The 27,744-nt window shown below is 40.7% G+C and overlaps 1 protein-coding gene across 1 annotated transcript in view; it reads right to left on the reverse strand.

Annotated features, from left to right (window-relative positions):
* Positions 1-14,038: 14,038 nt before the first annotated feature.
* Positions 14,039-27,744, reverse strand: part of GABRG3 (gamma-aminobutyric acid type A receptor subunit gamma3) — a 606,025-nt gene continuing 592,319 nt past the window's right edge. Inside the window, exons 8-10 of the mRNA XM_063090201.1 lie at positions 19,511-19,704; positions 18,708-18,767; positions 14,039-14,320 (exon numbers count right to left, since the gene is read on the reverse strand). Coding sequence (XP_062946271.1) covers positions 14,039-14,320; positions 18,708-18,767; positions 19,511-19,704 — 536 coding nt within the window. The remainder of the gene's footprint in view (positions 14,321-18,707; positions 18,768-19,510; positions 19,705-27,744) is intronic.

A 27,744-nucleotide genomic window follows, 5' to 3' on the forward strand; every position in this document is an offset into this window, starting at 1 on the left:
CCCCAGGTGTTACACTTCTTACCATGTAACGGAGATGCAAAAAAGATTACTCAAAGCAACATGAATGCAAGGAGCAGCCTGAAGGGACTGCACCTCAGCAACTCCTCTGTTAGAAGGAAAGACTGGGTACAGCCCCAATTCAAAGTTAGCTTCTGTTTTTATTGTAAATACAAGGAAGTTTCACAAGAAAAATCAGTTAATTCAATCATTTCAAAAGGACACAAAGACATGGGCAATGTGACAAAAGTTATCCATAGCTAAGTATAGCTTAAACAATGGAACACAGTAACATCATTAAAACTAACAGTGTGATATTCCAAAGTATAATTAGTGAAATGTTAAGCTAATTACACTGTGATAATTATCTTTAAGATATAACTATTTTTATACCAGCTAAAACAATCATTACATTCCTCTGATTCTTTCTGTGATTGTATCTTAAGTTTCCATTAACAAAAAGTTTTCCCCTCAGCAAACATTTCTCACATATTTTCCTAGAGCAGTTCTTTAAAATCTCTTAGCAAGATTGGTATGTCAACCACTTGTTAAGTCTAAACCATCAAAGTATGCAATCCCATACCTAAACAGTGATTAGAGTTGATTCAATGGGCTATTGCCTGCTAGTTATAGACCGTTATCTCCTAACCAAGGACTTTTGTCCCATAAGTTTGTTAGCTAAAAACCCCATACTAAGAATCAACTGAGAATTAACATTTACTTGATTAGAATTGATTAGATAGGCTTTTGCCTGTTTAGCTGTAGGCTGTTGCCTCCTAGCTAAGGACTTTTTTCCCATAAGTTTAAAGAGCCCTGTCTAAAAATAAAAGGAGAATCAAGATTTCTAACCCTTTGCACCTAGCTTTATTGTGGCCGTAACCACCTTGTTTCTGGGCCACACTGTGTGGTATAGCCTTAGATGGTTCAATTCCTAATACGAATTCCCATTTCTTTTCCTCCTTATGTGTTCACTATCCTGGTGGTTCTCAAATAAGATAAGTAGTAAAGAAAGTATTGAGAATCATAAAAACAGTCATATTAATGTGAGTAATAAGCCAAGAGAGGCTGATTACCTGTTGCACCCACAGGCACACAGCCCATGTGGGACTTCTTTCCACCACATTTCTGTTTTCAGGGAGAATTACAATGACCAAGGTAGTGAAATTTTGTTGTTTCTAGAGAACATGTTTGGTGTATAAAAATAAGACAAAAAAGCAACCTGCTTTGGGGATATTATTTGACATGCCAGAACACCTTTCTGTTATCTTCTGGGATGGTTTTGTTTTTTATGCCTCTTGTATGGTGCCTTGGTTCTGTGTCTGGTGATGCTCGTGGCAGTGAGTTTGTCAGGAAGCTCATTGTTTTACAGATGGAAAGTTTTTTCCCTATAGAAGTAATGCAGATATTCAATCCTGTCAACGGCCAATTGGCAGAACTCAGCCTGTGAGTGAAGGTCAGAGTGCATCCACGCTCATGGGCGTGCTCGTCTCTCAGCGACCCAGGACTTTCACCCCGTCAACCGTCAGGGTAGGAGTTATCACCTGACCTCTCACCTTACTGCTGCGGGTGGTTGGAGTGCTGAATCTGATCTGAATTTTATCCCAAACAGTCTCAAATAGCTATTAATAGGGCTGCCTTGTATGAATTCTGATGTTTATGTGTTCTTTGTGCACTTACAATATTTTAAAGATAATTCTTAGCACTTGAACTCTAAATGTATACAGGAATTGGCAAATCTAATTTGAAATGTGTCATCACATCATGTTTGAAATAATTATTTTAATTGCTGTTAAATTTGAGGAGACGAGTGGAAACGCCTTGCAAATTTTAATTAAATTGGAGTCTTTTTATTTCCATTGACCTTTAAAGTTACCATAGATGAAACTATTGGAGACAATTTTGAATTGGTATGCCTCTCCACTTTTAATGTGCCTGCAAATGCAGAATTATTTCAGATCTGGGATGGGCCCAGTCTGCATTTCCAATAAGCATCAGGTGTGGCTGATGCCACTGGTCCACTAGAGGGATTTCTGATACCGCTCTCTGGTATGAGAATTGCAGAATGGCTTCTGTTCACCTGCATAGCAGAGACTCTTTCTCACCCAAACCCTTGTGTACTCCTTGCTGGACATGCAGCTGGACAGCACTTTCCAGCCTCCTCTGCAGTCAGCCAGAAGTGACCATGCTCCTGGGTTCTGCTATTGGGAGATGCGCTGTTTTCAAACCTCACCCATAACATCTTCCGCATGGATGACTCTCAATCTCTTTCCCATCCATGGATACATGGAAAAGGAGAGTCACACATGAGGAGAAACCTGAGCCTCTGTATGGTGGGTGGAGCTGGGTTCCTCTGCCCATGAGGTTTGGGCTGAGAAGTGAGCCAACTCAGATTATGTTAAGAAGCTGAGATTTCAGAGTTTATATTCAAGGTGTACCAGCTCACCTTGGCAAATACAGCATTCAAGGCTGGACTGCTTAATTCTGGAACCATATTGCTTACAGAGAAGACTCTTCCTTCAATCTAATTTCAGAATGCCTGTAAGTCTCAAATATATATGCATTTAATTGATGGATTCGTGCCCATCCCATTTTGAAGGGAAGGGCTAACGAGACATTACATTTCCTTCAGTGTCCAACTCTATACTTCTTCCTCCCAGTTTGGCAGAAGGATGGTTCACAAGTGTATATTCTTGGGTCCTGTCCCAGACCTAATAAACCAGAACCTCCAGAGGAGGCACGTAGGAGCCTAACTTTAGCAGGAGCACCAGGCATCTTGCTAATGAACAGACGTTTTGGAAGTGAGGAATTCGGCAAAATGGGGTTTGCAGTGGAGAGGGAGAAATGGATTGAAGATGACCAGCTTTTTTAACTTTCCATTTTTTAAAGTGTTTTTCTTTTATGGAAAATTATTCCCCTCTGCCTTACATTTTCTCACCCATTTGGTTTATTCAATTCTTTCCCCCTTGGGGAAAAATGTATAGGAGTTAAGCTATTTTAAAATTTAACTCTCCTTCACCAGGTGATCTGCACTTTTTTGCATCTTGCTTTTAAAATGCCATCCAGACTCTGTAAGTATGCACATGGCCATGGCAGGAAACGCACATTTGCATCTAGAATCCTTATCTATTCCAAACCGGGCACACACCTCACTGCCAGCCCGAACATGCAAGGCCTGCTGAGCAGTGGACCTGGCTGTAGGAAGGCTAGTTTCCCTCCAGAATGGGGTGAGTCCATGACTCTGGCCCCAAATGCTCTCCTTGGTCCCTAAGGCTTATTATTTCTGTTGCACCCACTGTCTCTGAAGACTAAGTCCTACTGCCTTGCCCTCCTACTCTCAGATTTCATGATTCCCTCAGACCAGGATCCCAGGTTCATGGTGGCATTTCCCACCACCATCTGCAGCATGCCACAGAGCTTTGGTGGTTGCTGGGGCTCCCCGCTAATGCCTGTCTCAGTCTCTAGGTGAAGAGTATCCCTAAATCCCCCTGCCTGTGGTCAGATGGTGGATGGATTATCTGCACATCACAGACCTAGCCCAATATTCCCACCTTCCAAAGACTTAGATTTTTTTCCTTTACAAGGCATCAGAGAAGTGCTGGCATCTCAATTTCTTTGGCTGTAGGCCGCTTCAAATCCAGGTTTCAACTGTCATTTTACTTGAACAACTGTTGATCATTAACTTTGAACACAAATCCTCTGTGTTGTTTAATCCCTTTTTATATAAATGCAGTCAGGCCAGCTTTAAAGTTGTTCCTTTCTAGTTCTAATACCCTTAACATAAGTTCCCATGCATGCTTCCCGGCTCCTGCCAATACAAATGTTCAAGATCCAGCAACCTTTGAAGTGTGCCTGGTGCCTCCCCAGGGCATGGACCTTGGGCTGCTCCTTCTATAGTGCGCTTGGACATGACTTTGCTCTGGGTCTGAGGGAAGGAGGGAACGGTGCTATTCCTATGAATACTGTTCCTTGGAGGCCAATGCCCTAGGGAAAGTTATCAAAGGGTTTTTAGAAGAGGGAAGACTAGTTAAGTGGGGGGCAAGGGGTTCAATCCTGCCAATCCCAGTTGCAGGTTCTGCTTTTTGAAGTCTCTCTGCTACCAGTTTCAACCTGGCACTAGCACATGCAGGCCCTGGACGGGACCTGCTGTCCTTGCTGGTCTACTTCTGAGCAAGACCTAGTCTGTCTCTAATTTAAGAATCAAGCAACCAAGCAAGAGAATATTCTGTATATCATTCTTTCACTTGAGAGTAGCTATTTTTGATTTATGTCCATCTCTACTAAACACACCTGACCTCAGCATGCTATTTTAGCACATTTTAAAGATATCCCTTTGAAAATGAAGTTATTTTCCAAACAAAGATGGGTTTAAATTAATCGAATAGTCACTGTTTGCCATATTAAGAGAATTGTCACTGAGCTATGCACTACAGTATGTGTTTTGAAGACATTGACTGGCAGTGTGTAGCACCCAAGCACAGGAGTTTTGAAGTGTTTGAAGCTATGTTTCCAACGTTTCCATCCTTTTTTCTGGATTTTGCTAGGTCTATAATGTTGGACGAGCCTCAGCTTTCTCATCAATAAAATGGTGACAAAATAAGCACCTCCTTCATCAGGAGTGATTGGACGTGCGCATAGTCAGTCCCCAGTCAACGTCAGCTGCTGTTATAATTTATCTCTGGAGGGGCCTGTAACTCTGATTACAAACCAGCTCTAGACGTGCCAGCTCTAGAAAGAGGAGGGGATTAACGAGCACGAAAATTCCCCAGTGTTCAAACACAGATTGAAGGAATTCAAGAAGAAATTGCTGAGAACTCCAAAATAGACACCTCCCAGCGGTGCAGCCGACGTCTGCAAGCACAGAGTGTGGGAAGCGGCCGGCTCCGGCTGGGGGTCCTCCAGCAGCGGAGTCGGGGACCTCCTGACCCCCACCCAACCCCGCTCCCCAGGCAGCGCCCCTCCAGGAGGGCGGGCTCCGGGGCCGAAGTTGGCGTAGGTGAGCTAGGGGACTGGAGCAGCTCGTTTTCAGCAAAACGTGTTCAAGAAGACCAAAGTGCAGCAGCACATACGGTCTTGGGACGTCTCCGGGCTATGGTTTCGGGGTGATTGGGAAGGCGTCCCCCCAGTTTCAGGGGGACCGCGCTGCCTTTTCCGGCAGCAGCTGCTCGGACTCTGGGCAGCCAGCCCTCGGCTCCCAGTGCGTTGGTGGTGGAGGGGCGGGCACAGTTAACCCATTCCCGAGCTGCAGGTGAGGCCCCGGCGCTGGCACCTGCCACCTTGGCTTGCCTGGAGCCAAGGTCTCCTGCTCTCCAGGGTTGGGTTGAGGGTCTCTGTTCCCGGGCTTTTGGAAACTGGCCACTTGTAACCTTTCTGCTGGGGAAAAAAAAAAAAAAAAAAAAAAAAAAAAAAGATCCTCCTCCCCATTGGCGCGCTCTGCCCCCGGGTTGGGCTTCCCAGAGGCGAGCACCCGAAGGGGGCTGCAGGCAGGCAGGGCTCCTTGCAGACCCGTGCCCTCGACCCCGGCCCGCGCCCTCCTGGTCGGCCACCCAAACCAGAAAGATGTCCACTTCCGGCTCAAGTACTTCTGACAACATGTGCATTTATTAGAAATACAAACGTAGGAATCCAAATACAAATACAGAGGGTGGCCCAGCCACGAGGCCCAGCTGGCTCTGGGCAGGGTGCGGCCCGGGGGCGCGGCGGGGACGGACGCGCAAAGCGGGGCGCGACGCCGCCCGTGTCGCCAAGGCACGTCGGGCGCTAGTGCGCCCTCATTTCACTAGGACACCACGAGCGCACGGAGAGCGGGAGTCACGTCCTCTTTGTAGGGGAGGAGGACCGCGGGACCTTGGAACAGCCCGGTATGGCCTGACCACCCTAAGTCAGGGCCTCCAAGCCCTTGCAGGACGACAGGGGAACAGAGGCTATTGGAGGCCACTTGGTGAGGGCGGGGACCCTGTCGGACCTCTGCCCGCTTGCTTGGTGAAGGGCGGGCGCAAGCACGTGGGCAGGGTGAGACCCCTCCGGGCCAAGCGCAGCTGCACCGGGCACTCACAGCCGATTCCAAGATGCTCTCAGGTTCTGGAACCTTCTCCCCACCCGGCAGTGGCTTCCCAGGCAGGAAGGATTCCATCCAAACAGAGCGGACAGACCGCACCTCTTTGCCATCCCTTTCTGCCTGGGGCATCTGATAGTTTTGCTTTCCACACAAGCTTGGCAAAGAGAGGGCCCTCAGAACACTATGGCTGATTCCCACGTGTTGCCCCGTTCAAGCCAGATCTGATGCTTTCCTGTGTTGTCTGTGAATGCAGCTTCCTAAACAAGCGTGGTGATGGTTCTTTGCCATCTGAGTCTTGAGAACAACTTTTAGCTTATCAGATAAACTTGACTACAATGCACAAATGATCAAGGAATCGCTCAGATGTGCACCCAAGTGAAAACAGTGATGCTCAAGTGCTCTCCAAAGGAGGGGGTTCGTTTGGACTCCAGACTGACTTCTGATTAGGCATTTAAGCTAGTTATTTATTTATTTATTTTAAGAAAGGATATGATTACATATTTTCAGGAAATACAAAGATCTCTCTCTCTCTCTTTTTCCCCCTTCCTCTCCTTTTTATCTTAACCAGGGGCTTAGTAAGCTAATGTGCTATCACTAGGAAACTGTGCTCCTTTCTACTTGTTTCAACTAAATCTGGGGTGATGGACAGAGTAATATACACATCAATAGGTTGTTCCACTTTTACCACTGTACGTACAGACACAAAAACACACATCATTGCATGTAAACACAAGATGGCCCTTGCTCTTAACAAGATACTGGTCCAGTCCCTGAAAATTGTTCTTCTCCCACAATCTTCAGAGACAATGCGCTCATGAAAAATGAACCCTTTGCTCAGTCCAGGACCTGCTCATAAAGAAAAACATACCATGTAATTGTACAAACACATTAGCATGTAAACATTATTTACTAGCACAGAATTAGCCAATTTGAAGGTCAAGAATGATTAGTGTCTTTGAGAATGTTTTGATAAGATATTCTAAAAAGAGACAACATACTAGTAAGTAATATAAGTATCACTAATAGATTTTGCCTGTGTCTATTTCCATTCCAAGTAATAATGCCAAGAGAAATTAGGGAGAACCAAAGCCTAGACCCAAATTGTATGATAAGAAACATGGTGAATTTGCAGTTTCCAGGGATGCATCCATTTTAGGGAAAAGAAATGGTTATTAGCCAATTCAAATGTTATCTTCAAGAAATGGAATAAAAGCCAAATGAGTTAAAAATGAAAAAAAAAAAAAAAAAATGAAAACAACCAGACAAAAATTGGGTGGAATGTTCTCCTAAATGGTAATTTCAAATTCCGATTGAGTCAGGGTGGACAGACAGGACTGCTGGGGAAAAGAGTTCTGAAAATGTATCAGGCAAGCAAACTTTTGGACTATGGTCTGTGTATTAAATATTCAAACTGAAATTAAACTTTTCCATTTTTTTTCATTAATTATGTTATAATTTGTAAAAGATATTAAACTTTTGTGTTAAATCAGTAGCTAAGGGCTAGTATAAAACACAGAAAGAGGGCAACAATGACGGTGATGCTGGTGGTGATGTAGCATAGTTTACTTCATCTAAAATCTACCATCAAATCCGGCTGACAATTTGAAATTTTAGACAGCAGATATGTGCTGTTTCTACCACATGACTTATCTTTTAATTGCACTGAAAGTCACTTAAGAATGTATTTTCTTTTTTTTTTTTCTCTTTTGCTTCTAAGGCAACTGGAAGTGCACGGACCCAGTGAGTGCGCAGGTTAATGGGCGGGTTGCCTGTGAGGACTGGGTGCTGTGGCCCTATCCAGTGACTGTGCACAGGACCGTCGTTCACTGACAACATCGACCAAAAGCTCTTCCTGTTAGAAACATCAACAATATTTGATAAAAACCTGCCCTAATAAATGCCACCCAAATCAAAGCCCTCACCACTTATTCCTGAAAATCAGAATCTGACAGTGGGTTAGTCTTCTACTTAATATGTTTCTAATGAATTTTCTATAAATCCGAAGTCGAACACTGTCCTTTAAAATAGATTGCCTGAGACTAGGGGATGAGCTTTGATTTCCATGACAGTGCTCTGGGCAGGAGCAGGCTTATCCTCCCATGCACATGTGCTCCTTAATCGAACTGTGGGACTCCCCAGGTCCCTGCGGCCATCCTGGAAGACTCTGCTCCGCACTCAGCCCGCCCTGCCCAAGGCATCCAGCCTCCTGCTTTGAAGCTCAGCAGTCTTAGGTGGAAAGGGGATGCTGAGGGGACCTTTCTTCCCCTTGCCTTGCCTGTGAATGACCCCCCCCCACTTACTGCCATCCATCTTGATTCTCACATTGCTCGTGAAGTGACAGCCTAGCCAAAGGGTCCAAAGGTTATTTTTCCACAGGTCATTTGGGGGTACACTTGACAAACTGCTGTGTTATTGGAAAAATATTTGATGGAAAATGGGAACCTTAATCCCTTTGTGAAAAAGTGGTTACTGGCAATATTGTCATTTTGAGAAGACTGACCTCTTAGGAGCTGAAATAACTGTGCTACAGGCTTCTGATCTAAGAAATACCTATTTAAGAAAATACAAATTGGATGTGTTATGTACATAAACGTCATTCACTAGGATGAGACTTCACTATGTGAGGCAACCAGGAGAAATCTGGGTCTGAGACTGTCACAGGAAATGTAAATGTTACTTTGTTGGGAAAAACAAAGAAGGAATCTTAAATAACTAGAAAAAAAATAAAAAGGAAAATATAGCAGCTTCCTGTTCAATCTGGGGATTTCATTATTGGCAATCAATGTTCTTTCCAATATGTTGTTCAATTTAAGCTGATCAGTAGACACAGAGGCGCTTCCTTCCCCGCAGGAACCATCATCGTCCTCACTTCACTTACCTGCTCACTGGGCTCTAAAACCTTGTTTGCAAACGTGAAAATAAAGTGCTGAAACAGGTGATTGTCTGGACAGCTCAAGCAAAGCACTGACATTTGCCTCAATTACCTGAATTCTATATTCAAACTGTGTTTGTTTTGGGTGTGTTGGGTGTGTGTGTGTGTGTGTGTGTGTGTGTGTGTGTGTGTGTGAGAGAGAGAGAGAGAGAGAGAGAGAGAATTGTGTTTTTCTGCCTAATTATTTCTAGTTCATGTTCCTGCATAACATAATCTGAAAAACTCACTTGGTCACCTAAAAGCATGGAAAACTTCTTAGTGACAGTTGTTAAACTAATTTTTTAGCTCTGATTCATTTAAACTGGTTTAAAATTTGGCTTTTATGTAAGCAGAGTAGTAAGAGGTTTAAGGGGTTTATTGACAACATTAAAAATCAAAGCGTTCAACTAGAGGACACTTTGAAAATAAGTATATAAAAGGAAACATTCTCCTTGTTGGCCTTAATAGAACTAGACCAGTCTTATATCCTGGAATTGCTAGCTTATAATAAGAAGGAATTTTAAAAGGAGGAGTGGAAATGTCCTAATCTCTCATCTTCAAAACTATCAGACATTAAAAAGAAATAAAGAAAGGTTTTTATTCCAGAGAGAACAAATGGCTGTGTTGTTATCCTGTCATCTTAAGACACACATGTTTTTTCCCTATAATGATAGAGATCTATTTTGATAATAAAAGGTAAGTCATCGAGTGATCACAGGTGGAGCCTGTCATTTATCCTGAGCTGCTGTTCTTGGTTCTTGGGATGTGACTGTGTGGAGAACACAGACGTGAAGGTACCGTTATGCTGTTTGAACCTGAACCTTTCCTACAGGCCAATTTGAGAAAAAGAAGTATGCATAGACTATGCACTTCCTCAGTTTGGAGCAATTTGAAGGCTGCTCAACAGAAAATTGTGAATTTACAACATATTCACAATCTGGTTCTTTCCCCCTAATTTCCAGACACCTTTCTGAAGATTTTTTATATTTATATTTATATTTCTTTTAGCAGCTGGCCAGTATGGGGATCAGAACCCCTGTTATAACACCATGCTCTAACCAACAGAGCTAAGCAGCCAGCCCCCCCCCCAATTTTTCCTTTATTTTTAGTTTTTAGTGGCTCATGAATATTTTTTAAATGATAGTGTTCTGAAGCCCAAGATGGACAGTGTTTTAGTACAAATGGAGCTTAACATTTCAATATATATTTACATCAGATTAGGTTTATCCCAAGTCATTACAGAAACTGAAGATGAAATTTCATATGTATTACAGTTTATGAACTCTCATAAAAAGCACTCAAAAACAGTTGCAAGAGCATGAAGTGAATTCTAAATTTTTTGTGCCTTAAAAGCATTGAACTGATACAGTGATAAGTTTAATGGTTGGAAACCAGTTATAATTCTTCAAGTCTCAAAGGATATCACAGAAAGTTTCCTTTTTGGCAGCCAAGATTAAAATGATTAAGGAGAAGAGGTTTTGCTTGTTTTGTGTTCTAGCCCTTTAGATAAAGAGTGGCCCATTGCTTCCTAGTGGTGGCAAGCATCAGTCAATGAAAATGCGGTTACAGGTCCCCTCTCCCGTTGCTTCCAGAGCCTGGTATTTTGCAGAGCAGCAAAACAAAATGCCTAAAATCCTGTTCTTACTGCAGCAAGCCATCCCAAGGCAAGGTGGCCTGGCATGCAGGTTCTGTATGGACACTCATATCCCATCACAAGGACTGTGTTGCTGACTTTTAGGTTGGCCCTAATTTTCCTTATGTAGCATGAAAATGCTTTGCTGTCGAGGACAAGCATTTCCTCAATTGAAGAATGCACAAAAACTTTGTACTTAACTGATTTGATCTAAAACTAAGGATAAGACTGTTAGGCATATAAAGAAATAAAATTCTGTTTCCATCCATTCATTAAAAGTAAGTAAAACTTGAAATATAGCTGATTGCAGGAAATGGAAAATCTTGCAAGATGTGTATTATTTAAGCTTTTTGTTTTGTTTTAAGGCATATTTTGGGTATGTTGGGGGCAGTATTGGCTGGGTCCAGAGTAAAGTATATTAACACTGTCCTTCTCTGTTCAGTATTGGGGGAGTCTGCTCTGGTTGGTGTTGGGACTTTGCAGAAGCTAAAACTTTCTGGGCACTGAAGAGGCATTTTGCTCTACTTCCATTAATGTGAAATGCCTTTTCTTCTCTTTTCCCTTCACTCAGGATGCGGCTTAAAAGAAAGCAGACACAGTTTTAAGTATGATCTGATCCACAGTTGTCAGAAATTTGGAACCCTTTTCAAAACATGGAACCATCATCTCCTGGGTTTAGTGTTTTTTTGAAACACAGTAGCACCTTTGGAATGCAGATCGCTCAGACAACTTCCACCAAAGATAGTTCCCAATTCTCCATGCAAAGTAAGCTGGGCAGAGCTGTGCCCCCACATATGCCTCGTCACCAAGCACACCGGAAAAGGAGGTCGTTCAATTAAAGAGGGATGAACTTCCCTCAGCCCTCGCCCCATACCCCTCCTCTTCCTCCCTCCACAAAGGAAACACACACATGCTTCAAAAGCCCCTGAGTGCCGCACCTTAGTGAGGTGCACACGTCTCTCCTGTATGCTGGACTGAAAGGCTCATCTCAGGAGTTAAGATCAATATGAAGAACTTGACTTACACAAGCCTACAGAGAAACAGGCATTGGGGTGCTCTATGGGAATGTTTTTGTGTTTTTTAGTAAGCCTAGTGGCTCGACTGCTATAGATGCTTGAATCTATTTCATGCTCTATTAGTGAACATCCATCGGACCCTCTTGAGATGAAGGTTCTCCTTCATAGGAAAGGAACCATGAACTACTGTGTTATTATCAGGAGGACGGCTGAGTTTGGGAAGAAGAGAATGGGTGGATTCAGAAAACAGAGGTTATTGGTACACTTATCCTGTAAGTAATGTTTCATGAGAGTTGCTAAAGCCATTCAGATATTGAATGGTTTTGAAACCAGAGGCATTGGTAAAATTCTTTTTAAGGTAAAATTGGACCAAATCTATGTTATAAAAATGTCTTTTAAATTATTTCCTTTTAAGAATTTTACTAGAAAATTCAGTTCTCTCCAGAACTTCTTTTACCATGTAACAGGTTGAGATTTTCATATTACTAGAAATGATCAATTCATAAAGTTGGAAATTGTGTTTGAAGAAGACCGCCCTTGGGTCACCTGCCCGGCTCAGTGCCGGGGTTTGGGGTTCCTTTGGTCAGGTACCTCCAGGGTCTCTCTGCCTCGGGTAGGAGGGATTGTTTCTGCATGAGAGGCAGAACTAGGATACTAGTAAGTGAACTTCTCCAATAGAGGAGAAATTTCATTTAAGCCAATATTTTCAACCTATTTCTCCACACATATTTATTATTTTATTTTTTAAATTGAATTTGCTAAAGAGAAGCCAATTGGCTTGTGGCTTACATAGCACCTATCAAACCAAAGGCAGAGAGTTGATAGGACAGAAAAAAATGGGTTTGAGTGTCTCACATTATACAGACTTACTTGCTCCTTGAAAACTGAGTGATTATCTATGTGTATCTTTGCATTCATTTGATATGTAACAATGTTAATAAGAATTAGACACATCTAATTTCATTTTTCTGGTCTCTTCTACTCCCATCCCCTTCTGTGTCTGGTATACGTCTAATAAACTGTGTGAAATCAGTACTTTTATATACTTTCTCTGCATAATGTTTTACTTTTTTTCTGAGTAATAATAGTATGCAGAGTAGATAATTTAAAAATGTATGCTTTCCAATAAAGTGAGTTGTTTTATGTGTGGAAAGATGAAAAGCACAGAGATTCTGGTACCAAGATTTTAATAATGCTATAGCATTATTAAATAACTGGTAGGACTTTTTTTCTCCCTATTGATGGTGTGAAGCCTCGAGAGAGTCTTACCAAGTACATAGTGGCGTCTCGTTACAACAAATAACTAATAGCAAGAAGGAAACTGGTTTGTGTTATAAAAATATCAAAGGAGTGGTGATTTGGGGGGAATTTCTCTTTGGGATTTTGCTATGTATCCATATTTCAAAGTATAAAATATTTTTTGTTCATCAAAATATACAATTGATGATCGCTATTATTCATTTTTTTTTGCATTTAAAGTTGGTTTGACTGGAAAATTAATATTTACTAAGACATTTTTAGAACTCTATATTTCTTTCACACTCTGGAATATGTTTTCAAGACAAAAGCTTGTGCATGCTATATACCTTTCTTTGCAAGATGAAGATAATTACTAAATCCATAACAACATAACGTAAGCTAGACACATACTCCAGGATTAGCCTTGGGCTAGCAAAATAGAGCTCTTAAGGTGAAATGTTGAATTCAAGCTGAAGTAGTCTAAGAACCCTCTCAGTAGTTTGGAATAAAGTAATAACCTCCTAATGTTCAGGGCTAATCAATATCTGACATCAGCAATGTGAGAATTTTGGAAATCACACTTTTTCCTCAAATGGGAACTTGTGGAGGGCAAGAGGCACTCTTCCTAGGCCCTGGTGAGTTTTCAGGTGAAGGATGCTGGCCTCGGAGAGAGGAAATTGGAATGGAAATTGGCTGCAGTGTATACTTGAACTCAGGTGTCCTGTGGGCACGGGGTGAGCCCAGCACGAGTGTGTCTTGGCCGGAAGTGACTCGTACACGTGGGGGCTGCAAAGGAGAGCTGAATCGGGGGAGGGGACTGAGACAACGTCTCAGATATCTGCTTGCGTGTTATACAGATATCTTTGCGGGGGTTATCAGCAGCTGCTTCCACTATCCAAAAACCATTCATAAATATCACCAAGCTATGGATTCAGTAAGGGATTAGCAAGAATATCACTTTAAAATTGAATCAATGTGTGTGTGCGCGCGCGCGCGCGCGCGCGTGAGAAATACATGATAGAAATATTTGCCAGATACTTCCTGCACTGCTGAAAGGTAATTTATAATTTAAGATAAACTGAGCAGTGTTTTTCCTCGCTAGTCGCGACGGGTCACTACTGGTCTGGGGATGGTGGAAGGTAAAGAGCGTGAACCGAGTGCTCTTCACTAGTCACTACAAGCAACACTCAGAGATACAGGTATCCGACCCAATAGACCAGGTTAAAGAGCAGGAATGACGTAGGGAAAAAGACCCGGGAGTACGAGTCCAGCTCCAAGATGTCTATGTGAATGCGTCCCTTTCTCCAGGACCCCGATTTACATTCTTCATAGCAGCAGAAGAAGCTCTGGCAGTCCTTGCCATCCAGACACTCATAGACACAGGTTTCTTCAAACTCCTGCCAGTACACGGAGTTGTTTAAAGTGATCATCGCAGGTGGGGGTGGCCTCATATCGAGGAGAGAGTAGTTCTGCAGGCAATAAGAACGACACAACAATCACCATGAAATACAATAAAAACAATCTGAGGTGTATGAAGCCAGAGGTACATATTATGTCTGCTACTGGGTAAGGTAAAGAAGAACGGAGGTGCCCATCCCCCACATTCCCCTAGCACTGAAGAGGACCAGTCCTTTCAGTCTTTATGCAAGAAAAATTGCATTGCACTTACAACACTTATACTGCCCAGACTCTTCGTGAGGAAGGTTGAGCTTGTTTTCAAATGTGTAGTAGCCATTCTAAGTCCCCACAGATACGTACAATCAATTATGTTTCAATAAAAATAAAATAAAATAAAAGTGAAATAAATTAGCCCCTTATCTCTGAGCAGTTTACAGGAAGTAGAGGCTTGAAAACAATTATCTAACTAATTCAGTAGGGAAAATATGCATACTTTTCCTCCTGATGTCTAAAATCAAAGTTCTTTGGATTAGTTCTAAATAGGCTAGAGTTGCTTCATTTATCCTTACATTATTTTTATATGTAACTATAACCCAAGCATATCTATGCTGATGCACTAAAAAGAAAGTTGCAGAGATATTTCCATGGACATGGATAGATGTTCATTAAGAGCCTGTTACATTTTTATAAAAGGAGGTCTCATTTTTGCATAATATATCTATATCTATCCCAGTATGTTAGTATATGTGATAGAAGAGTATGTTCCATGTATATACACTTAGAAATCTGGAGAGGTAGTAATGGTGGTTACGGGGTGGGTAGGATATATGTAATTCTTTTTGCTTATCTATACTTTCTGATTTGTCGAATTGTTAAAATTAGAAAAGCAATTCATGCTTGTCTGCAAAACCTGGAAGTAATATAGAGCATAATAAAAAGCACGTGTTCCTCTCTGCTGCCAGCTATCCCACACCATACCCTACCTCCTGAAATCCCACCTTTTTTTTTTCCCAGACGTGACCTTTTTTTGATGTGCTAACAAATATTATCTATGTCTCTTGCACAAATACTTGTATGTAGGCGTTTGTTAACATAGTAGGATTATGCTTGAATTGCCATTTAAATTTATCATAAATATTTTCCCATATCAGGGTATTTCTGTTTAGTAGGTGAACTTTCATACTTTATGCAATAAGAATGTATTGCTTTTATGGGAAGAAAATAAAAATAAAATAAACTTCATAACAAAATTCCCTATTCTTCCTGTTTTTCTGTTGATTTGTAGTGGATACGTACACATTATATATTTATCCTTCAATGTTAAGTAGTACATGTACTGAAGTGTGGAGAGAGAGAGATGATATTTTTAAAAAATTAGTAAATAGAAAAAATTTGGTGTGTAGGAATAATGAGATCATCTTCTTGTTCCAGGCAATTCAGGTAAAAAATGAGCTTTCGGTGTGAGGTGGCTGGACACTCCTTGTCATCTCAAGAATGACAATCAAACACGTTTATGATTGGAATGTCTTCCTTTCTGCTACCCAGGCTCTCCTCCTGACGTGGAAAGTCAGTGTGGGCAGAGAAAGGAGAGAGAATGACTTACTCTTCTCTCACAAATGACAGGAATAATTCCTAACCTTGGACAGTGGCTTCAGATAGACTTGTCAATTCTTTAGACAGTTGCTCGTCCCAATAACTATGAACTACATGTTACACTGGATTCTGCTAAGAGGATACATTTCTAAATTTGACCAAATGATGGAAGAGAATTGAAAAGCATAGTATTTGCCTTTCTGCTTTAGTTTTATTTGTGTTGGTTGACCTGAGACAGGCATGTCAGAGGCAACCTGGGAAGGTGGTGTCAAGGTAGAGGTGGACGTGGACCCCCATTTCTCAGCTGGCAGGCTGCCTCATTCCTTTATCTAGGAATGGCACAGTTCTGGGAAAGAGGCCATTGAGAATTCATTAGAAAGCATCATGAGAATCTCTTATATTTTTACCAAAAACTATGATTTCTAGGAAACATGGTACCCCTTTCCTTCTACTTTTGGATCCTAGTTTGATTGGACATGTTCATGGCTGTGTGGAGTCATAAGCCACGGGAGGAGGTGGAAGGGTCAGTACTTGTAGCCTTTTGGCACATCCTTGTGAATGGAAAGCATCTGTGTGTGAGGAATGACCTGAAGCAGGATGCTCTGGGCCATGTATTCACTGAGCATTGCCTACTCCTCACATGCCCGTGGCCATCCATCTCTGTTCCAGGCAGGGCCACGCTGTGCAGCTGTCTGACGTCCTCCACCAATCTGGTGAATGGGAAGACATGGAATTCCCTCTGTCCCTACAGCTCTAATGTGGATGCATCTCCTCTACAGAATGGTTCTTAAACCTGAATAGGTGTAAATATCACCATGAGGTTCACTGAAACAAAGCAGATTCCTGAATCTACGCTGCTGCACTTGAGGACTGCATCTTTTTTGACAAGCTCTAGTTGGAAAAGTCTGCCTTTATTAAATAACAATTGCATTAAATGTCTTCCTACATGTGTACTTCGACTATGTTCAGCCAGATCTTCATCCATTCATTTCATCAATCTCATGTATCTGTGTAATCCCTTACTATTTGGAGTGAACTGTGGGCCACAGGAGACACAGAGGAGAAGCCTGGCCATTACAAGGCAGGGCAGCCCAAAAGGAGGATGCTGACTCAGACTTGGCACCAGGAGGCTCTGCAGGTACGGGTCAGCCCAGAGATCTAAAGGGTGACTTCAGGAGGCTGTGGGCAAAGAAGTAGTAAGGTTTCCGGGGGCAAGAGAAACCTCCATTTCACTTGTTAGGGAACAAAAAACCCATAGCCACTGAAACACATAGAACTCAATACAATATTTAAGACAGCTCTATTTACGTCTTTACAGCTCAATGTTTTACAGTGAAACTAATTCCATTTTTCAAGACCAAAATAAAGCTTTACCTCTTTTTTAAAAAAATTAAATTTTCTCTTAGTTTTTTGGAAATTTCTTTTTTCTCTGTGTTAAAGGATGTGTTGTTTATTTTGGCACTATCATTTTACATCAAAGATGTCAATATTTCTTTCCCTCAACTCCCAGCTGCTGCTGTGTGTGATAACAGGCTCCTCTGTTTTTCAGCACCCCCTTCTGCAATGTTTCAGTGTGAGGCAATTTGGAAGCATTTTCTGGCAAAATCTGTATGTTCATTGTGGCGTTCCACAGACATAAGGTGGTTTGGCTGCTAACCTGTCAGAACTACAATGACACACACTTGCAAAGTATAGATAACTATAGAGTCTGTTTATGCATACAGGCTGAAATGCACTAATATAAGGTGGTACTGATTGACACTTAGAAAACCACCTGTGCTTTATAAGCGGGCATAAAGCATTCGGTGTGATTAATAAATTGATATGTATAAAAGGAATAAAAGTCATGATTATATATAAAAGTTGTCATATGATAAAAGTAGTAGTCCACATCAGTGATTTAAAGATGAATTTTTCAATTTTTCTATAAAGCTAGATTCTTACCTCAAGCTATATTCTAAAAATTCAGATATGTTAATAATTAAATGTAACAAATTTGTTTTACAATACCAATACAATATGTAATACAACATACATAATATATAACATATAAGTAACTGGCAGATTGCTACTTTAAAATACTAATAGAAGTCAAAAGATATTAAAAAGTAACTCACAAAAAACAGAAATGCAAATAAAAAAACAGTAAAAAAGATTCAATTGATCATAATTAAAGAAATGCCAATTGGAACAGTTTGCAGGTGCCATTTCTGTTTGGCTGACAGATGGAATGCAAGCAGAGTTTGGGGAGCTGGTGTCCTCCTCTGCTAGTGCAGCTGATGGAATGCCATTGGGCAGAGACCATGCAACCCTCTAGCCCTGCCATTCTGCTTCTAGGAATTTATAACTAAATAAATAGTCACAGGTGTATACAGAATGGCAGCGATAAAATGTGTATGTAAGTAAAAAGGTGTTGATAGGCTCAGTATCCAGTCACAACTGCATGTGCATCATCACGAGCATATGATGCCATTGTTAAAATGACCATTTAACAATATTTATGGCACAGAAACTTAAGGGCATATAGCTGACCCTTGAACAATTCAGCGACTGGGGGTGTTGACTCCCTGCACAGTTGAAAATCCACCTATAACTGACTCCCCAACCACTTAACTACTAATAGCCAACTGTTGATTGGAAGCCTTACCAATAACATAAACAGTCAATTAACACATATTTTGTATTTTACATGTATTATACAATAAAGTAAGCTAGAAAAATAAAAATGCTATTAAGAAAATCATAAGAGAAAATACATTTACGGTACTATACAGTATTTATTGAAAAAAATCCACATAAGTGGACCTGTGCAGTTGAAACCTGTGCTGTTCTCAGAAACATCAGCACCTGTAATGCTATACATACGGAGGGGGCTTGCAGGCCTATTCGCTCATGAATCCATCTTGAGGAATCTGGATGTAACAACTACAAAAAAGAAGAAAAAAATAATTAGAAAACTATTGTGGAACTCTGCATTCCAGACCACCCTCCTTAAGAGCAATCTTTAAGGTATGCCTAAACCCATCCATGTGGCCAGTAGGAAAAGCCGGAGGTGCTCGAGGGTCACATTCTCACCTTCAGAGTCCTTGTCCAGCTGTTTAAAGTCCTGTTGGGTTAGTTTTTTCTGCCTCCCGAGGCCCGGCCCTGCTCGCCCTCACCTGCACTGCCCTCACCCGCGCGGCCCTCACCTGCGCTGCCCTCACCTGCGCGGCCCTCACCTGCGCGGCCCTCACCTGCGCGGCCCTCACCTGCGCTGCCCTCACCTGCGCGGCCCTCACCTGCGCGGCCCTCACCTGCACTGCCCTCACCTGCGCGGCCCTCACCTGCGCGGCCCTCACCTGCACTGCCCTCACCTGCGCGGCCCTCACCTGCGCGGCCCTCACCTGCGCGGCCCTCACCTGCGCGGCCCTCAGCTGCACTGCCCTCACCTGCACTGCCCTCACCTGCACTGCCCTCACCTGCGCGGCCCTCACCTGCGCGGCCCTCACCTGCACTGCCCTCACCTGCGCTGCCCTCACCTGCGCGGCCCTCACCTGCACTGCCCTCACCTGCGCGGCCCTCACCTGCGCGGCCCTCACCTGCACTGCCCTCACCTGCACTGCCCTCACCTGCGCGGCCCTCACCTGCGCGGCCCTCAGCTGCACTGCCCTCACCTGCACTGCCCTCACCTGCGCGGCCCTCCGGGCGGCCGGCTTCCTGCAGCTGGAGTAGTAGTTGAGGGCGGCGTACTCCATCAGCGCGGCGAAGACGAACAGGAAACACACGGTGACGAACAGGTCCATGGCCGTCACGTAGGACACGCGTGGCAAGGACTTCCTGGCTATGGTGCTGAGAGTGGTCATGGTCAGGACCGTGGTGATGCCTGCGCGGGGACAGCGGTCACGGTGCGGAAGGACGCGGCACGGAACAACCATACCCCTCCCCCAACGCGGCTGTCACCTGACCGCCCCCCCCCCCCCCGTCGCATACTTAATGTGATGTTACTCTTAGTTTTAATGTCTATACAATGTCGTTAGCAATGTTTCCACGAAATTTCTTATCACGGTCTTCAAAATAACATCAAAACACCTGCATCCAGTGGACACCTTTCAAGTGACAAAGTGACTCTCTTCCTGTTCGATATTTTGTCTTTTGCACACTCTTCTAAGGACAGTTTGCGGCCTCACATACCCGTGCTGGTCCTCATCTCACACTTCTCCTCTGTCCACATAAACCCTTTTCTTTCTTACGTCTCCCGCCCGCTCCCATCTGCAGACTCCCCCGCGGTGAGGACAGGCTGCAGGCAGAGCAGAGCACGCCCGCCCGCCCCGCTTCCCGAATAGGCTGTGTGATCAAGGAAATGGCTGTGTCTGCTCCTCCATGTTTGCCTGTCACCCACCCAGTATAGTGCCTAGCACATTTTACCCATTCAAATGAATGTTTTGCCTGAAACGAACTAATTAATTGACAATACTGGTTTGACTTTATTACGTATGCTGAGTCAACACTAAAGATTCAATCAAAGGCTGTGGAAAAGATTTAGAAAAGAGACACACGTAGTGGGTAGTTTAGAAAGAAAACAAGTGAAAAAAAATGGAGACTATGGACCATGAAGAAGAGAGAAATGAAGAAAAGTCATCACCACATGAAATAAATCAGAGCCCACTTTCCCCTGGATGGACTCCCTGGGAAACCGGGACCTGCTAGAGCTTCCGGACAAGGCAGGTTAGTGCCGTGGATTTTCACACTGACCACCTCTGTGGTTCAACAGGAATACAATAAAATATCTGCATCACAGTACTAGTCAGAGATTAGGTACACTTATGGGTACACGTCACTTCCCACATGGCTGTGGCATTCATTACAACCTGTTCCTTCCCCGCACCTGCACAAGGATGCCAGGCCAGCTGCAGAATAAGTCTAACAGCCTGGGGGGACAGCTCGGTCCAGCGTAAAGGACACCGACCTACAAGTCCAAGCTCTCCGCCTAACCCTGGGCCTTCTCAGCATTGGTCATGTGGAGTCACTTACCTTCTTTGAATCAGTTTCTCTAATCAGTACAGTAAAAGTAGAATGGCTGGCACTCCTTACTATAGGTGGGGAAGTTGTGATACTTCAAGTAAAAGTGCTGGGTTAAACTGGGAAAGTCTACACTAATGTCAGGTGTATTTTTATGGAAAAGGCTCTTGCAATAAATACCTAATTAATTTTTTAAATATGTGGTGACCAGGTCATGTCTACGGAGAAAAAAATTAAGTCTTAATCTCTATTTCAGTGGAGTGTGTCTGTAGTTTTTGTATATTTTGTTCATTAGTTCTCACTACTGGCTGTGTCCCAGATGTAGAGAGTGCCATCTGTCCTTTCACCCCCACCCCAATCCAGAATCTATACAGTACTGGGGAAAAGGTTGGGCTGGGCATTCCTATCAGGTACAAGGATCTAAGCTACACAGCACACGAGGTGCTCTTCACAGACCCACTACAGAGAAAGCATGAGGAATTCAGGGGTTTGTCTCAGCTGACTCTGACACATGTATGATTCTTTTGGCATTATCCTGGCCTCATGGAATCCCAGAATAACTTTCTTCTTGGCCTTGGAGGGATGAATGAGTATAAATTCTCCTGTCTTACTTAAGTCAGAAGTAAACCTCTTCATTTAAACACAAAAATATACTTTTTGAGATTGGCTTTTTCCCCCCCCACACACACAATGCAGTGCCCTGGAGGATTCGAATTGTTGCTGCATCAATAGTTTGCTCCCTTCTATTGCTGAGTTCCAGGGTATGGGCGTACCATGGTTTCTTTAATCATTCACTCATTGAAGAGCATTTTGATTGTTTCCAGTTTTTGGCTATGACAAATAAAGCTTCCATGAAAATTCATGTCAACCTACAAACATCATCGTATTTATAGTGACTTGCTTGTAGACAGAACATAGTTGGGTCATATTTTATTTCTTATCCACTCTGCCAACTTCTATTTTTTAATTGGTATATTCTGTCAATATTCTGTGATTTAATATAGTTATTAATAGATGTAACTACTCCATTTTATTTTTTTCCTGTTTGCTGTTTTTTCATGTCTTGTTTTCGTTTTCCTGCTTTCCTGTAAGTTACCTCAACATTTAGAATTTGATCTTGATTTATCTACAGTGTTTTGAGTGTATCACCTTGCGTAGCCTTTCGAGGGGTTCTTCCAGTATGTTATGCAGACATGATTTATCACATGTTGACAATTTATGAGTTTGAATAACGTGTAGAAACCTTACTGCCTTTTACTCTTCCCTGATTGTCATGTAATTGTCTTAAGTATTTCCTTTAAATACTTTAAGAACTACAGCAGGCAACCATGATGCATAATTTAGAAAACTCAAGAGAAGAAAAGACTACTTTACTTACCCATATTTTCACTTTTTATATTGGTTTTTCTTCCTTCCTGTTCAAAAATTTCTTCTCATCATTTTCTTTCCATTTCGAGAACTTCCTCTAGCTGTTATTTTAGGGTACATCTAAAATTTAGGGCAAATTCTCTTAGTTTTTCTTGTCTGAAAATGTCTGGATTTCTCCTTCATTCCTGATGGATGTTCTTATTGGGTATAGAATTCTGGGTTGAGAGTCCTTTCCATTCAGAACTTAAAAAATCATGCGCTATTTTCATCTTGCCTCCATGGTTTGGAATGAGAAATCTACTGTCATTCAAGTTGTTTTCCTTCATAGGTAAGGTGCCATTTTTCTCTGCTGCTTTCAAGGCTTTTTCTATAGTTTTAAGAGTTTGATTATGATGTGTCTTAGCATTAAATTCTTTGTATTTATCCTGTTTGGGGTTTACTCAGCGTCTTGAATCTGTAAATTTATGTCATTTGGAAAAATTGAGAAATTTTTAGCCATTATTTCTTTGAATACTTTTTTCAGACCCACAGTTTCTCTTCTCCTTCTGCAACTTCAGTGACATGAATGTGATCTCACAGGTCCCTAAACTCAGGTTATAGTTTTTCCAGTCTATTTTCTTTCTGTTACTCAGATTGGATAAATTTTATTGTTCTATCTTACAGTTCACTGATTCTTTCCTCTGTTCCCTTCATTCTTTTATTAAGCACATCCAAGGAGTTTTTCATCTGGGTACTGGATTCTTCAGTTCTAAAATTTCCATTTGGTTCTTCTTTATATGTTCTATTTCCATGCAGATGCTTTTTCTCACTTAGTTCAAGTGTGTTTGTAAAATTTCACTGAAGCAAGTCTAGAACTGCTACTTTAAAATTCCTGTCAGTCCCCCTGGGCTCCCCTGCCAGAATGAGGGGGGTGCCATGGGCCTCAACCACACCCCCCCTCCTTCCTCCTACTCCCACCCTGTCCCCCTCCCCTTGCCTGTCTCCCCCTCCCCCAACTGCTCTGCAACAATATCTATGATTGTAAATCAGAATGTAATCAGATTGTAATCAGAATGTAAAATAATAAATAAATAAATAAATAAATAAATAAATAAACAAACAAACAAACAAATAAATAAATAAAAATAAATTTAAAAATGATAAAATTCTAGTCAGGTAATTCTAATATCTATGTCATCTCAATGTTGGCATTTTTCTGGTCTTGGTATGATGAGTGATATTTGAGTATGTCCTGAACATTTCAGGTATTATTTTATGAGACTAAAAATCATATTAGCAAATTTTAAAAGTAGCCATAATTATAAACATATTTAGAACAAAAACCATTAATACAAAGATTAAAAATAAAATTAAAATTTCTGTGGACGGAGCACATAAAAAAGAGGATGAGGGAGCTACACATTGCAAAATATATGTTTATTGTATATAACCAACAAATCTTTGTGATTTTCATACTGTCTAATGATATAAATATCTACTTGTTCAAGTGTATTTTTGTCAAAAGCTTTATAATGCTCCTCACTGAAGATTCACTAGTGCTTTTTGTTTCTTGTTTGAGAAATCTTTAATTCAATATTAGAGTCCTAAATTTCCTTTGAAAATTTTACATTTTTAGCTTTACCATTTAAGTTATGATCCATTTCAAATTAATTTTATGTACGGTAGGAGGTAGATATTGAAGTTTGCATGATGTAATTATTAGGTGTAAGGTTCTGTAATATCACACATTTCAAAGACATTGATAGTGTTGTTCAGATCTTCTATTCCTTTACTAATTTTTTTTGTTGGCTTTAATAGCTTAAACAAGTAGACAAGTGTACTTGTTTGTGTACACTGCTGTCAGAAGTATATTGAAATTTCCAACTCTGTAGATTTTTAAATTTATGTTTTTATAGTCTGTTTGCTTCTTTTAATATGAAGCTCTGATACTAGGCATAGACACATTTATGAATGTTTTGTCTTTCTGTTGAAATGATCCTTTTACCATTGTTATATGTTCCTGTTTATCTCTAATAGTCCTTTTTAGATTTTATTCACATTTAATATAGTATAACAGCTTCTTTTTTTTTTTTTTTTGTCGTTTTTTCGTGACCGGCACTCAGCCAGTGAGTGCACTGGTCAGTCCTATATAGGATCCGAACCCGCGGCGGGAGCGTTGCCGCGCTCCCAGCGCAGCACTCTACCAAGTGCGCCACGGGCTCGGCCCATAGTATAACAGCTTCTTTACTATTCACGTGTTGTCTTTTTCTATCCGTTTTCTTTCAAACTACCTGTGTCCTATATTTAAATTGTGCTTCCTTTTGTCAGCGCATAGTTAGGTCTTAACATTTTATCCATTCTCAGAATATCTACTTTTTGATTAGATTATAAGGTAGTTCATCTCCATGTAATGTAATTTTAATGGAAAGCCTTAGGTCTACTATCATGCTATTTTTCTACATGCTACAGTTATTCTCTTTACCTTCTTCTTCTTCTTTATTTGCTTGTTTATTCATTTCTCTATTCCTTTTTCTTACTTTTTGGGGGGTTAAATACATTTTTTTGTATTCTTTTAAATTCCTACATTGAATTCTTAGCTATGTTTTTTGTTATGTTTTCATAATTTTCCCAAAGATTAGAATATTAATTCTTAACCTTGTCACAGTCTACTTAGAATTATTTTTGTACCACTCTCTCATTTTTGTAACACATTATCTCATAGGAATATATTTCCATATATCTCCTGTCCTCCTTGCTATTTATGGCCTATATTTTACTTCCTCCCATTCTGTGAGCCACATCTTACAATACTATCATTTTGACTTTGAGGGGATAAAGTAGAAAGCTAGCTTTTAATATTCATCACATATTTACCATATCTGTTGTTTTTCATTCTTTCTTGCAAATCTAATTTTCTACCTGGTTTATTTCCATTAGCCTAATTAACTTGCTTTATTATTTTTATTGTGGTCTCAGATATTCTGTGACAATTCTTACAGCTTTTGTTTGCCTAAAAATGTCTTTATTCCAACAAGATATCTGAAGTACACTTTTTCTGGATATAGAATTTAAAAATTTTTATTGTTTCTTAAAATTTTATTATTTATTATTAGCATATTCATTATTACAAATTGTGATTTTTCTTTATGCCCTTTACCTGACCTATGACTTCCCCAACCCCCTCCGTCCCTCCCCCCATCTCTAGCACCCTTGGGTTTGTTCTCTCCTTCTGAAAGTTCAACATATGGTGGTCCTTTCTTTTTTATCTCCTTTCCTCCCTCCCTCCTGCCCTCCGTCCCTCCTTCCTTCTTTCTTTCTTAGCACCCAGTTATGAGTGAGAACATTCAGTATTTCTCTTTCCTTGTCTGGCTTTTTTCACTTAACATAAGTTTCTCCAGGCTCATCCATGTTGCTGCAAATGGCAGAATTTCATTCTTTATTATGGCTGGGTAGTATTCCATTGTGTATAGATACCACATATTCCTTATCCAGCCATCTGTTCATGGACGCTTAGGTTGGTTCCATATTTTGGCTACTGTAAATAGAGCTGTGATGAACATGGGAGTGCAGGTATCTCTACAACATGATGATTTCCATTCCTTTGGATATGTACCCAGCAGTGGGATTGCTGGATTGTATGGTAGTTCTATCTGCAGTTGTTTGAGGAACCTCCATACTGTTTTCCATCATGGCTGTGCTAATTTGCAGTCCCACCAACAGTGTAGAAGAGTTCCCCTTTCCCCCCATCCTTGCCAGCATCTGTTATTCTTGGTCTTTTTAATAATGGCCAGTCTAACTGGGGTGAGATGATATCTCAGGGTGGTTTTGTTTTACATTTCCCTGATGATTAGTGATGCTGAGCATTTTTTCATGTACCTGTTGATCATATGTGTGTCTTCCTTTAAAAAATGTCTGTTCATCTCCTTTGCTCATTTTTTAATAGGATTATTTGTTTTTTTACTGTACAGTTTTATAAAATTTCTTTTGCTTGAATTTCACTAAGATGTTTGAATTTGTAGGTTGCCTTTTTCGCCAAATTAAGAAATTTCTTAATCACATTTTCCACCAAATTGATACATTTCTTAAGCACATTGCTTCAAAAATTATAGATTTCATTCTTTTTCTCTTCTCATTCTGAAATCTCAGTGACAATTATATTACACATTCATATTGTATCATAGATCACTGATACTCTGCCTGTGTTATTCAGATTAGATAAATATTATTTAATGGTCTTCAATTTTACATAACCTTTTCCCCCCTTCCATCTTCAATCTGTTCTTACAACCATTTAGTGAATTTTTTAACGAAGATATTATACATTGTATTCTAGAGTTTTTTCCTTATGTATTTTCTCTGGTGAGATAACCCATTAAAGTCACATTTTCCTTTTAAGTCCTTGAACATTATTGTAACAGCTGTTTTAAAGCCCATGTCTACTGACTCAACATTAGAGTTGTTTTCTTCTATTACATCTTTTTTTCTTCATCATGGGTCAAAATTTCCTGCTTAGTATGTTTAATAATTTCTTATTGTATACTTAATATTGTGGGTGATATATTATAAAAAGTCTGAGCTATGTTATCTTTTTAAAAAGCATGTTAAATGCTTTCTTATGACAAACAGTTACTTCACCGATGGTTCTCTCCCTGATCTTGTTGTTACTTGGATCGAGCTTTATTAAACGAAGTCTAGAGTACCCCATTATTTCTAGTCACAGCCTTTCTAGTGTTTCGACCAAACATCTTAGTGTTAATGAAGCTTCTTTACTTTTCTAGGCTGTGAATCTATTGTCTGATAGCACTGTGTAATTCTAGTATTTCTGTGCTCTTGATACCACGACAACTGTTTTTTGTAGGACTTTCATAGTCTCAAGTTGTGCAAACAGAACTATACATTATATTTTTTTGAAGTTGATCTTTAAACATCTTGTGTACAATGACATGTAAGATTTGGAACTGTGAGGTCATAACAAAGTTACTAAATTTGTATTAATCTTTGCCTGATGACTTACCAATTCTATCAAGTATTTTATATAAGCATGAAAACCTAGTATAGTCAGAGGATATTATAGGCTAGTTAATCTTGTGCAAACAGTGCATTGTTATTGAACAATCATATAAAAAACTTTTAAAAAAAACAGAGAAAGCACAATGTAAATAAAAGAGATTCTGCAAGAATTTGAAATTGAGGCAGCTACCTCTTTTCTGAATAATTTTTTTGGGGAAAAACAACCTCTATATTTAGATTTATATATTACCTGACTTCAAAAATCAACACATTGAAAGTAAGGCAAAATTCTTATGATAAAGAAAAACTGATATAAAACATGATGCACAATTATAAAACTACAGAAATTCAGTGTCTTATTAAGAGAACTTTGTGAGCATAAAAAAATTCACAAAAAGATTGAGGTTCAGCTTGTGCATCACAGCTGAAAAGAATGATCATAGTTTTTGTTTGCTGGTAAAGTTGGTGTGTACAAGCAGAGCATCTTTTGTTGAAAGACTATTTTACCAGTACTGTGTCTTCAGTTCTCAAAAGTGCGTGGCAAGTT

The sequence above is a fragment of the Cynocephalus volans genome, chromosome 3, assembly GCF_027409185.1.
Source record: "Cynocephalus volans isolate mCynVol1 chromosome 3, mCynVol1.pri, whole genome shotgun sequence".
Taxonomy (NCBI): Eukaryota; Metazoa; Chordata; class Mammalia; order Dermoptera; family Cynocephalidae; genus Cynocephalus; species Cynocephalus volans.